This window comes from Dryas octopetala, chromosome 7 (assembly GCF_963921425.1).
Source record: "Dryas octopetala chromosome 7, drDryOcto1.1, whole genome shotgun sequence".
Classification (NCBI taxonomy): Eukaryota; Viridiplantae; Streptophyta; class Magnoliopsida; order Rosales; family Rosaceae; genus Dryas; species Dryas octopetala.
Genome location: NC_141372.1, coordinates 16,032,512 through 16,045,805, shown reverse-complemented (window position 1 = coordinate 16,045,805; position 13,294 = coordinate 16,032,512). Strand labels below are relative to the sequence as shown.

Here is a 13,294-nt window from a genome sequence, read left to right as displayed (position 1 = left end):
TCATCGGACTGAACTATAATTATTTTAATTTGTAAATAAATAAAATATACTAATTATCAAAAGAATTTTTATTAATTTCAATGCCTAAAAATATAATTTATTTATGTATTTTATTAAAAAATATATGCTTTTGAAGTTTATTAAAAATAGTAATTTATTCATGCTTTTATTAAAAATATATATGCTCTTATCTCTCTCTCTCTCTCTCTCTCTCTCTCTCTCTCCCATTTCTCTCTTCCCAACACCCCTCTCTCTTCTACACGTCTGCACCGACGCTTGTGGCACCATCTGCTGTCCAACATCGGAGGTTCTTCACGGGTTTTGCTCGCCTCCTCCCTCTCTCTCTCTCTCTCTCTCTCTCTCTCCCTTTGGTCTTTGTTGGCCCATCCCATCACTATCGACATAGAACTAAGTCGAGCCTCTCCGCCGACAATTTGCATTTTTCAACCACATCGTGGCTTTGGACCACCTGGGTCATCACCTCTCACCTTAGCAAGTCCATCCAGTCATCGACGGCGGAAAAAGGTCGAGAAATCCGAAAGTCAACCTCACCGGCAATCGTGCTTTTTCGCAGGATCGGGATCAGCAACCACTACCAATGGCTTCCTTTCGTCGAGCTAAGTAAGAAGGCATAATCAGGGATTACATAGCACTCTCCTTTTCAACAGTGCTATGTAAGAAGGTATAGTCAAAGGTTTTAAGAAAACCGGTGTTGCATATATAGCCCACTTAAATGTTATCTCGTGTCTCCCCAAACGCATGATAGTGGGCTATTTAGCACAATCCGGTCCTAATCCGGTGTAACCAACGGTCCCTAAAAGGTTTATTTCAATAGGACAATACTTGGGTCACCCCAAAGGGGTACTTGCAGGTTACCCCCACCCCCTAAAAAGACTTTTTCGACAGTGCAGGCTTAAGATCAGAACTATTCATTTTTTAGATCATTTATTAAATATCATCTCTGCAAAAAATCAACTCAATAAAAAATTGTTTGGTTATATAATTGTTATTGAATAAATGGAATAAATGGACAGTTTGTATTTAGAAAGTGGTTTTTTGACCAAACCGTCCATTTATTCGAACAGTTATATAATCAAATGATTTCTGATTGAGTTGATTTTTTGCAGAAAAGATCTTTAATAAATTATCTTGTCTACAGTCTACATGCTTACCATTTCTTATCCATTTTAAGAAAACGCATTTTAATGTATTTTACTCTCAATCTTGCAGGCTAAACCCAAAAAGGAGGATCCATTGTCTTTGGAAGAGGCTGTAGAAGATTCAGAGAACTCAACTGATTTTCTTATGGACTTTGAGGAAGACCAGTAAATATATTCATCCTTCGGAGGTTTTTGGTTTCTTGAAATTCAAAAAGGAATAGCCAATTATATGAATGAGACAAAAGGTTGATTCAGCAGTTCATAAATCGTTCTAGTTGTTTGCACTTAAAGTTGATGCTGCCAAGTACATTGAATTTTGAAGATGGCCTCGCTACTACAGTCATTAAGCTTCTTCTTCGACAAAATCATTAGTCGGACATTTACAAAATCATGTCGACAAATATTGTAGTACAAGAACACAAGCATGTATGCATGTAAAACTGAAATTTGTTGGAAAGAATATAAACCTTGAAATGATTGAAACATGGAATCCCAGCAGCATGGCTCTGTGGAGTGTGGACAGACTGTACTTTTCAATCCTCCACAAGCACACATATGAAATTGTTGAGCTTACCAAAATTGTTCAGCTGGTTCAGCTTCTGGGTGAGTAGACTGCACAGTGACAGTGAGGGTTTTAGGAAGTTTGGATAAGGGTTTTGCTTTTTGGAAATCTTGTGAAATAATCCTTTTACTGGCCAAGGCCTTGACAAGGGTCTAGCAGCCCTGGTTGGACTCTTTACTAGTCGCATATTTGGGAAGCAAGTAGTTGCAGTTGCTCCATCGCCAAAATTGGGGTTTATTGGGGTTTTGAGTTTTGAGGGTCAGGGTCAACCTGGTTTATTGGGGTTTAAGCATTGTATAGAGATAAATGAATGAGAAATAAAATATTGTGTGAGAAATATATGCTGTGGCAACAAAATAAGAGTAATTGTGGCCTTGTGCATTTTTTTGGTAGTGCCTTGAAAAAATCAGAGTAATATATATATATTTTTTTAAATCAAAAGAGTTGATCTTGATTCAAAATTTGGAACTATTAACTAACAACAGGGACCACGGCACAAAAAAAAAAAAAAAAACCAACAATAGGGACATGATTAAAAAAATTGAAACTATGGAAACAAAAATGAAAAATAACACAAACTACATAGATAAGAATTGCAATTTAAGATTTTTTTTGCTTTTCTTAAAAACAAAAAAAATCAAACATAAATATATTTGTTATAAATTTGACCTTCATACTTTCATATTGGAGGTCAACAAACTCCGATCTGGAGGTCGCCGACCTCCTTCAAGCCTCCGGCGATGGGTGATAGTGAAAAGAAGAGAGAGAGAGAAATAAACCAAGAGATCAACCAAAAGGGAGAGAGAGAGAGAGAGAGAGAGAGAGAGAGAGAGAGAGAGAGAGAGAGAGAGAGAGAGAGAGAGAGAGAGAGAGAGAGAACAACCTATTTTTTTTTAAATGTGGGTTTACAACTAATTAGGTGGACCTTTTTATCATTTGGATAAAGTAGGTAGGTTAATTTATCATTAAGAGTCCAAAAGTAAACTTTATAATCATTATCTGTATTTTTTTTTTCCTAGTCTTTGATTAGTCTTTTTTTTTTCATTTTGTAAACTAATGTATTTTTATTTATTTTTTAGGTGAATACTTTGTGAGATTTCCACAATTTAAATCCAAAAAATTGTGGGATTTAAATCCCTTAAACCTCTTAAATTGTGGGATTAAAATCTCACAATTTGTGAGATTTAAATCATATTAATTATAAAATAATATTAAGGGCAATTTTGGAATAGAAAATGATAACACTTTTAAACCTCACTCAATTCTTATAAACTAATATGGTATTAGTCTAAAATGTGTTTATTATAAAAATGGACCGACTAAAGCTCCAAAAAAAAAAAAAAGAATGTTAACTTGGCCCAACGTGAGCCCAGAATAGTTTACTGACGTTGCGAGTCAACCAGCCTTTGGGCCAGAAAAAGGCCGAAGCCTTGGAAGACTGACCCGGTCCATTTCTCAACCTTCTCCCCTATTGCGAGCAGGAGAAGTAATCAAAAAGAAACAATTAATTAATTAATTAATTAATGTTTTAATTCGATTATTTGCCAAGTTGAGAACCGACTTAGGCGTTGTATATAAGGAAGCAAAACTGAGAGCCAAGTTAGCGATCAACATTACAACAAAATCATCAATGGCGAAACCAACAAGGACAGAAAGCAAGAACAGAAAACGGACTTACAAGGATTTCTCAGAGGTGGAAATAGACGCGGCACAGCAACTCATACAACTCAGCGGGTCATCATCAGACTCAGAATTATCAGAGTCCAGTACTGATCAAAACGGCACCGCAGAAGAAATCGTTGGCAAAATTAGAAGAACAGTTTTTGAAGGAGAGCTGGAGGAGGAGGAGGAAGAAGAAGAAGAAGAAGTAATTGGTACTTACGGGCCAAGAATAAATGAGAAGAAACGTCGTCGTTCAATTGACGATCTGTACAAGGTGACCAAGCCTCTATATTAATGTTGTAAATAAAAGCGAGAGGAGGAGGAGGAGATAATATGTATATTAGAATATATCTCAAACAATTCCAAGTTTAGTTGTTGTTACTTTTTTGGACTACTAACCTAATTAAGGAGTAGCTAAGCTGCTGCGTTAATGTATGTATATATGTAATAATTTCACTCTTTCATTTTTTGGTTTCTGGGTTTGGAAATTTGATTTATGGTCTTCATCTTATGGATTCAAATCAAATACATATGCAGTAATTAAGATCAAGATGGCAACTTTTTTGTGGTTGTGGGGGGTTCGAATAAACATTATTAACACAGCCTTAGTAAAAGAAATAAACATGAACATGTGCACTGGGCAATAAGAGATTAAGTAATCCTTAAGTTTAAGATGGATGTTTTAATTAATTTAGGGTTCGTTTTCTTATGTTTTTGGTTTTACTGTTTCTTAGTTAAGAAGATAGAGAGAAAATATATGGGTGGAAGGAGGGAAGGAGAGGAATGCTTGCCATAGTAAAAAAAGGAAAAGGAGAGGGGACTGTGGGAGGGAGATAGAGATAAAGAGATGTAGAGAAGCTTTTTTTGATGTAGCGGAAGAGGGTTTAAATTTGGGACATTTTGCAAGTATACATTATCTGGAAAAATCTAGGCATCCTAATTTTTCAATATAGGATAATACTACACTTTCTCATGTCTCTACACGTGTGACATCACTTAAGCTAAACACATGGTGCCATGAACAACTCATATTCATATTGACGTGAAGCATGTGTGGCCGCTAATTTTTTAATGTGGGACAATACTTCACATTCTCATACGCCCGTGCATGTGTGGCATCACTTAAGCCAAACACATGGTGTCATGGACAACTCATATTCAACTTATATTCATATTGAGTGACGTGAATCATGTGTGGCCGCTAATTTTTCAATGTGGGACAATACTCCATATTCTCATACGCCCCTGCACGTGTGGCATCACTTAAGCCAAACACATGGTGTCATGAACAACTCATATTCAACTCATATTTATATTGAGTGACGTGAAGCATGTGTGGTCGCTTGTTAAGAGTAGCCCAAAACCAAACTACTATGCAAGATTATAATTTTTTAATGTGAGACAACACTCAACATTCCCACATTATCTTATGTCTGCCTCAATACATCTATCATTTATTTTCTCATATTCTTTTATTTTCCTTCTTTATATTTAATTATTATAAAAAAAAGGTGCTTTAATTATTTTTCATTTATAACCTAAACATGTCATCTGTAACTTAAAAAGATGCATCTACAACCTAAAAAAGACATCTTCAAGCTAAAAAAGACATTTGCATCCACCGAGTTCCGGCAGGTTAACAAGCGCTCGGTAGTGTATTTTTTCAAATCCACGCACGTACACGAACATATTAGGCTTGAACTTAATTTTTTAATTAGTGGTGTTTGTAGTTAAAAATATTTCAAAAACATGAGTTATGAGTAATTTATTAAAATAAAAAACCAAGACCAAATATGTTACCAAAGGGATAGTAACACATAAATGGAGAATTCTATCTCAATAAATTATATAACCAAAATAGAGTTACAAAAAGATTTGATTTTAAGATGCTGAAAGAGTATAAGATGTACGTCTGAAAAAAAGAAAAAAAGAAAAAAATAAGAAGAAGAAAAGAAGTTCTTGTATTGTTTAATATTATTGGATTATAGCAAACAAATAAGAAAAAGTTCACAATTTTTTCTTCAAACGCGTTTCTTCCCTTGTTAGAACTTAGAAGTAGCTACGAAATTCAATGGGTTTGATAACTTTGGTTTATATATTATAATTTATAGCCCACAAATGGAAATGCAGCGCAGAAATTGAGTTTGCCACTGCCAGCGAGTCCAGGGTTGACGCGTGTTGCAAGCCATGTCAGCATTGAAATCTTCTAGGCAAGCAAGCTTGTTTGAGTCACAACTCACAAGGCAAACAATTTATTCCATCAAGCATTATATTAATTTGAGTGAATTATGTCAACTTTTGTACTTGTATTGAATTTTGCATGTTTCACAACGGTAACGCTCACAACTTTCTCACGTATCTCCAAGTTCATATTATCGTAGGGAAAGAAACTTTCTGAAATAAAAATTTAGCTAATTTGGTATCCAAACTCAATAATATAATGACACTTATATTTTTATATTTTATCACATAAAAATTTCTCTAATTTTAAGATATAAATTATCTCTTGAAATGACAAGTCAAACCCATATCCCTATTATAAGTAAGTTTTTCTCTATGGTAGAACACTATGCAAATTAGCCATATCATTCTCATAAGAAATTCTTTTATACAACATCACGCGAGAGTTTAGGCATTTCGTTCTGAAAAGAGATTCGCATATCTTGCACGTAACCATGCAGGTTGCATGCACTGGTCGTATGCAAGAACACACCATGGTGCAAAATAAAGAATACAAAATGAATAAAGAACTGAAATTCAGGGTAGGTAAACAACACCACTAGAAGGTAAAATAAGATTTGAACTTGTCACTGATGCATGTTTGCATGACACCTGCAATATGGCTTTGGCTACACTGGATCAGCTCATAACTTTCTTGTACATTAGTTTGGGGACCAAACTGAATTGGGTAAAATTAAAATGACATATTTATAGCCTATTGGAAAAGATGCCCAAAAAAAAAAAAAAATTAATATGCTCAAAGTGTCAGGTACAAATACAAAATCTGAAATCCTGAAAGCATTTACTCTCTTAAATAAAGACCTATGTAAGCAGCTGATTAAAAAGACAATTCTCAGCTTCAGTTTCTTGAAAACGCCATTAATGCTCTAGATGGAACACATATTCTGTCAAGCTCTGCAATTTACTGGGATCCAGTTTCTGCTCCATAATAATAGGCTGCTTCTTCACAGTAAGCATTCGAGAAGCAGGGTCCACAATCCAACCTTGCTGTAGTACATCTGCATATGACAACCAAATCTCAATAACTTTTTAACATAAATGACAGACATTTTTTAGGAAGTTAGAAACCAGAACCAAGTCCGTAGTGTTAACAGGCCTGAAGTAGCATGTATGCATTAATGGACAAGTCCTAGTATATGAATATATATATATATATATATTTTTTTTTTTTCTATTATAGAAGAACAAGTCATTAATTATGATAGCAATTTTGTCATCAGAGACCTAGCAATCTTTCTAACCAAAGGAACTGTTTTCAAGGGGTAAAATAAGAAAAGCAATGGAAAACTGTAGTTAATCAAGGTTCCTAAATTTCTTTTAAGAGGTTTAAGATTTAAGATTATGATTACTATGTGGACGAGCATTAAGATTTTTTTTTTCTTTTAAGAAGTTTAACCATAGCAATTTGGTAACAATACATTAGCGAAAACATAAGCTTACAAGTTGTGGCATCATCCTCGTTCATTCCCAAAAAGAGAGCTGTATCTTGGATACTTATTGTAGAATAAGCAGACTGCAGCAGCTGAAACATCTTCTTTGTGTAAAGATCTGCAAGAAGTTCAGAAACCAACTTATGATGATATGTGCATAAAACATAAGAATTAGTACACTTCAAGTTCTCCCTTAAACAAAACTTCAGAAAATAATGTACAGGGAAGTATTTGATCTCCTCATCATGTATTATTAGAAAACCATACAGATCTTTTCCTTTTGCAATTCAACTAAAGGCAAGTGTAGGTTGTGTTATGCAAGTCATCCCCATACAGCTTAAAGCATGACATGGCACATTGAGTCAATATTGTGCAGATTGAAAAGTACTTATTAATAAATTTCTCCACCGAAACAATAGTAAATTTGTCATTTCCCATTCCTCGTAAGTAAAGGAACTCCATGAAGACACAATAAACCTCACTCATCCCACCTATCAGATGGCTAAGATCAACTAAAGCATCATCCAAAAAACATAATTAAGCAAGCTGAGGATATGACAAGCGTAGTATCTATAAATTAAAAGGTGCACGGTTTTTTGTACTTTGAGTCGTTTACTTATTCTAATCCTCAGCTATAGCTAGACATAGTCTCAATTTTCAGCAGGGCCGCCATAATGAGTCCTTTGAAAAAAAAAAACCTATCCTCTCAAGGAGGAAAAAAGAAAAGAAACAGGAACCAGAAAATAAAACGGTCCAATGGTTGGATGTGAATTAAAAATAAAGTGCAGTGTGCCTGTGAGCTCCTCGGATTACTACTTTATGGAGACAAATTTGGGATAGATGCAGCTTAAAATTGATTCCTATTGCCGAGCAAATGATGTAGTGTAATCATCATATACACTTTTAAAGTCATTTAAACAATAAACTTACAATCATAAATTCAAAAGGAAGAAAAAAAGAGTTTAATCAAGAAGGGACAGAACATAGAGACACATATATATTTTACGTCATAATATTTAGAATAAAATTTCTATTATGCTGGAATACTTCCATTTCTAATCAGAAGAAACTACTGTTCTCAATAATCTGCTTAATGAAATCCTTTTAATCAGTATCCAATCCTCCCATACATTGGCACCAGTGATAATGTCCAGAACTCTGCATAAATTCTATACCAATCAATTTCTCATTTTGGTTACTCAAATGTGGCCTCAGTTTATTTATCTGCTAACGCTCGAATGCAAGTTAGGGCTTCATTCTCTATAAATTTTCTCCAGCTGATACTAGAAAACCTTTAAATTAATATCCCATCCCACCAGAGCCCAAATTAGGCACACATAGCATTGTAATACGTGAGGCATTGCAATGCATGTCCTGCAGCCCATGGTGTCCACAAAAGATTCAATGTCCTGTGACACACTGACAGCATGATCCAACATAATATCACACCATAAATCAAGTCTTACTCCAAAAGTGAATGTATTACATTTGTAGAGCTTATGACTATCTTAATTCACGTCTCAATCATGCATTAATTTAAGCTTTATTTCTTGGGGTTTTTTTTTTTTTTTTCGTCTGGTTGCTTGTTAAGTGATTTCCATGTAAGAAGGAAGGTCTTCCTTTTGGAAGACAGCACCTCCATTAAGCATCAACAATGTTAGGCTTTGGAAAGAACCTTACTGAAGGAACTAGAACAGGCAACAATAAGATCAACTAACTAATTCTGATAATATAGGTAACATGATTAGATTAAAATATGACAATTCAATTAACGAGATGTTAGATAATGGATAAAAGAACGAATATTACTGTTATGAAAAGAAACTAATGAATGCTAGTGTTATGAAAGAAACTAACGAATGCTAGTGTTATGGAAAGAAACTAACAAATGCTAGTGTTATGGAAAGAAACTAACAAATGCTAGTGTTATGAAAAGAAACTAACAAATGTTAGTGTTATGAAAAGAAACTAACGAATGTTAGTGATATGAAAAGAAACTCCCCCCTTAGGTGAAATTTTTAGAAGTCCATAAACGCCCTAGATAAATATAAATATTATAACAAAACATTTTAATTCATAAAGGACAAAAAAGTAAAAACCAATATATTAAATTAAAAAAAAATAATAATAATAAAAAGGATGAACATGCTCCTTAAAAAAAGGAACCACTCCCCACACAACAAATAAACTTTTATCTATAAGTATATATATAAAAAAATTAAAAACGCCTATTGACATGTGCGCTAGTGATATATAAAGAGAAGTTTGCAAATCTACACTTCTCAGTTGACAATCACTATTATACTTCTAATTTTTGCATGCAATCCTCTAAAAACAAGGACAAGGTTACCAAAAAAAAAGACAATCCATCTTGGTCACACCATCTGTCAATATGAATAAAGGTTAAAAGGTAAGGCAGACAACCAACGATAAGTGAAGTCAGACTATAAGCTCGAGTGGTAGAAATTACTATATTATGAATCTTACAAAGACAACACATGACAGGATGCCCAAAAAAATCTTGACTTAAGCAGTCAAACCCTTACAAATCCAACAGAAACACAAAATTCAGTAGACTTCTCTGTTCCATGTATAGTAGCATAACTCAGTAGTCTTCCCACTAAAATTAATCTGAAAGTTCGTAAAGCTTTTATAACCAACTGTTGTGGTGACAGAAATAATCAATCTATGCACATAGCTCTAAACACGGTAAAAACATCGAAAGGGCCAAATTCGTTGGTTGAGGCCATGTAAGAGACATGAATTAAATAAAAGAATTCAACCCCGATTCTTGTATGATTTATGCTTATTGTATCAATTTTAGCTTCTTAAATTTTAAAGCTTAGTTGACCACTTGTATCTAAAGTTGGATTGCGAATGTTTATCACTTGTTTATCTTCAAAAGTGCTCCGCTCTCATCAGAAATCAACCACCATTTAATCCAATTGTAAATGATACCTTACCATCAAATGCCTCTTATGATCCAAACTGAAAGACTTGACCCTATTATTACTTAAAAAAAAAAACAGGTTGGTCTTGAGCTAGTGAGTACAAATTTCTTATCCCCTCTTCCCCTATTGGAATTGGAGTTGAAAAAGATTGACCAAGATAAGAAAATTAAGTGACCACCTCATTGTGTCAACTTCCAGATAGTTAATGATTTCATCAATCCCATCCAGGTCAGGCAAGAATCCTCTCCATGTCCAGTGCAAATGAGTTGGGCTAGTTATTGAAAAAAAACAAAAAAAATCCAATCTTGATGAGCAGCTGTGAATAAATCATTAAAACTTATTCCATTCTATGGTCTTCCAATCAAAATCAAATAGCTGTATTTCATAACATGTCCTCTCCATTTCATGGGAAATGGGAAGGAGCCAGCCAGATCCGTTAAGGCCTTGGATAGAACAAAGTCCCCCTCCCCCTTCCGCTCTTCAAAGCAGATAGACAGATAGACACAACACTATGACTAACATACTTCTCAACACTGTGCACCTAAAATTTCCCCACTTCCCCCCCCCCCCCCTCACACACACACACACACATATATATATATATAGAGAGAGAGAGAGAGCACCAAAGGAGCAGACACGACAGTACCACAATTGCCATGGTTCTCAACAATGTGCACTTTAAATTTTAAAATATCCCTTCTAATCTAGCTTCAAAGTTTCCTACAACATTTCCTCAAGCTTTATTCAATGTACAATAACTTGGGTATGCATTAGAAGGGGACTAAAGAAATATTAACCCTTCTCTAATGGCGGTGAACCTAAAGCTCTTGTATCAAGTTGGTGTAGAAGCTCATATATCAATTTGGTGTAGAAGCTCATATATCAAAAATGGTGTAGGATAGACTTGTAGGAGCTTTTGGCCTTTATCAATAAAGGTTGGGCCTTACTTCTTTTCTAGAAATCCTTACATCACCTACAACTACAAGAACAATTACGTATTGGTGTGTTCCAGCCAATAATGCATGCAAGACCATGGCGTATATCCCCCAGGCTTCTTAAACCCATTTTAGACCCTACTTTTGTTGAGTGCTTTTAAAATAAAATAAAATAACTAATGACATGGAGATACTGCCTTACTCAACCCATATCTTTGAAATCATGGCAAACATAATCAAGTCAATTGATATGTTCATTAACCCTTTAAGTTTCTATTTCCTCTCTAGTAACTCTTGCTTCACCCAAGTGAACAAAGACTATGCAGAAATTTTTGCTTCCTAATTTACACAATAGCAGATGGAGAGGGGGGATGAAAGGAAAAGGAAAAAGGAAACAGAGAAAAGCCCAATTTCTTCCTGAGGCATGAGAACTCTCTCATGATTAAACAATATCTCAAATCTTGACTTCATCAATGGTCATAATAAACTTCCCCAGATCCCCCAACCAAAGGAACCAAAAAGACAAAAAAAAAAAATGAAATTAATTTAAAACGTTATGAATTGTGTAGGCATGAACATAAATAGATTATTTTTAATGTTAAGTAATCTTCAGCCATCAATTCAACAATCATCTATTCTCTACAACAATCAATTATTCAACATTCTTTTACTATCAAACAGTATCATGCTCCTCTTCTTAATGGATATATAAATGAAATATCTAAAAAAACTATTATCACACATGTAGAAAACACAAACAATATTGTTGCCCAAGATGTGCTCTCAAAAAACTTGCCTGAAAAGGCGGCGACAAGACCTTGAGCTTCCTGACTCCAATTAAATCCGCGAATCGCTTCATACACACCCCCATAATCCCGCATCCACAGCTTCTGACCAATTTGCCAAGCAGCAACGACTTCTGGCCGGCTCTCTTTGACTGTAGAAGGCATCGATTTCCAAAGGAATCGCACACTGTTACTGCATATCACCACCCCACAGATGAAATTCCAAATAACGGAAAAACCCAGTAATGTAGAATAACAAAAACTACAAAACACAGATTTAACATAGGCAGGGATGGAGGCAGCACATGTCCACATGGGGTGGCCACCCCCACTCATCTTCTTTTGAAAGAAAAAAAATTACATGCATATTAATATGTAGAAAAGAAGATTGGCATTCATACTAATATATATAGAGAAGACATACTTCATAATACCCTCACTCTCTGAACTCAAGTAATAAAATCTCTGCCCTACCCATCAAATAAACCAATAAAACCTCTTAAATTTTGTTCTCATCCAAGCCTCTGACCCCTCCATCCCACGCAAGCTGTTTTCCTTTTGCTCCATTCTACATTCCATTATAACTTTACCTCTCTAAACACCAATTACTCTAATCTAAATTTTTGTGACTGTAAAATTGTGATACATCATTATTAAATCATTTCTATCATCTTGTTGGTAAATGGATATAAGCTATAATATAAGTCTATAAGACATTGTATATATTGAATGATTTTCCTTTCATTTTTTTTGTACGAAGCCGCCCCCACTTGAGAAAATTTCTAACACCGTCCCTGAACTCAGGATTCACCCCAGATAATCAAAATAAATTCATTCCAGAATGCAAAATTGCAATATGCAATCAAAACCCTTAACATAAAAGGAGTATTCACTCTTAAAACCCGTCAGCAAAAGATAATTGAAAAGAAAATTCATCAACATCCGAAATTCCGAATAAAGATATAGGGTTTGGGAGCTCATACATATCACCAGCGTAAATGTGACCGAGAAGATGAATGGCGTAGGGCCACTCGTCTTGAAAATCAACGCCCTCCGCTGCGACCTGTACGATCAAAGAAGAGAGCTCCGAGTGAGAATACAAACATAAATTTTTGCGGGCTTTTTTTTTTTTTATGGTTTGAAACCCAAATCAAACCTGAAGCATGAGTTCGTCGCAGATATCGGCGATCTTCCCAAACGATTTGGACGTCAAGGCCTCTGATAATACAGAGAAATCCATGGCTGCTTTCTCTTCGATTCTCCAACCTCTCTGTATTTTCTCACTGTGAGCTTCTTAAACTTTGAAGGCTGCTGTATAGCGCACACACACACTCTCTGATAATACGATATCGGTGGTTGCCGTTTTGTTTTATTATTATTATTTTTTTTAATAGCACTAAAAACATGCGTTAGCTTCTTTTGGGTTTTTTTTTCTTATTTTTTTATTTTATTTTATTAAAATCTAATCCGGATCATTGGAAGAATCTAATGGTCATAAATAAGACTTTGCCTCCAAATAACCCCTAAGCCTATAACACAAAACCTCCCACCCTTCCCGCGAAAACCCA

At 34.9% G+C, this 13,294-nt stretch overlaps 1 protein-coding gene across 1 annotated transcript; it reads right to left on the bottom strand.

Moving 5' to 3' along the window:
• Positions 1-6,243: 6,243 nt before the first annotated feature.
• On the bottom strand, positions 6,244-13,047 carry COP9 (COP9 signalosome, subunit CSN8). The gene is made up of 5 exons (XM_086251018.1): positions 12,883-13,047; positions 12,710-12,789; positions 11,738-11,919; positions 7,066-7,173; positions 6,244-6,623 (listed from the first exon to the last, which is right to left on the bottom strand). Exons 1-5 carry the CDS (start codon positions 12,964-12,966, stop codon positions 6,484-6,486), a joined length of 594 nt encoding a protein of 197 aa, XP_086107144.1. The 5' UTR covers positions 12,967-13,047; the 3' UTR covers positions 6,244-6,483.
• Positions 13,048-13,294: the final 247 nt, after the last annotated feature.

Bases quoted from the DNA above. Each gene is read 5' to 3' on its own strand.
- COP9 (XM_086251018.1), bottom strand. From the start codon at position 12,966: ATGGATTTCTCTGTATTATCAGAGGCCTTGACGTCCAAATCGTTTGGG. The intron at 11,920-12,709 runs GTATGAGCTCCC...GGTGATATGCAG, and splicing joins CACATTTACGCTGGTGATAT to TAACAGTGTGCGATTCCTTT. The intron at 6,624-7,065 runs GTAAGCTTATGT...TGTCATATGCAG, and splicing joins CGAGGATGATGCCACAACTT to ATGTACTACAGCAAGGTTGG.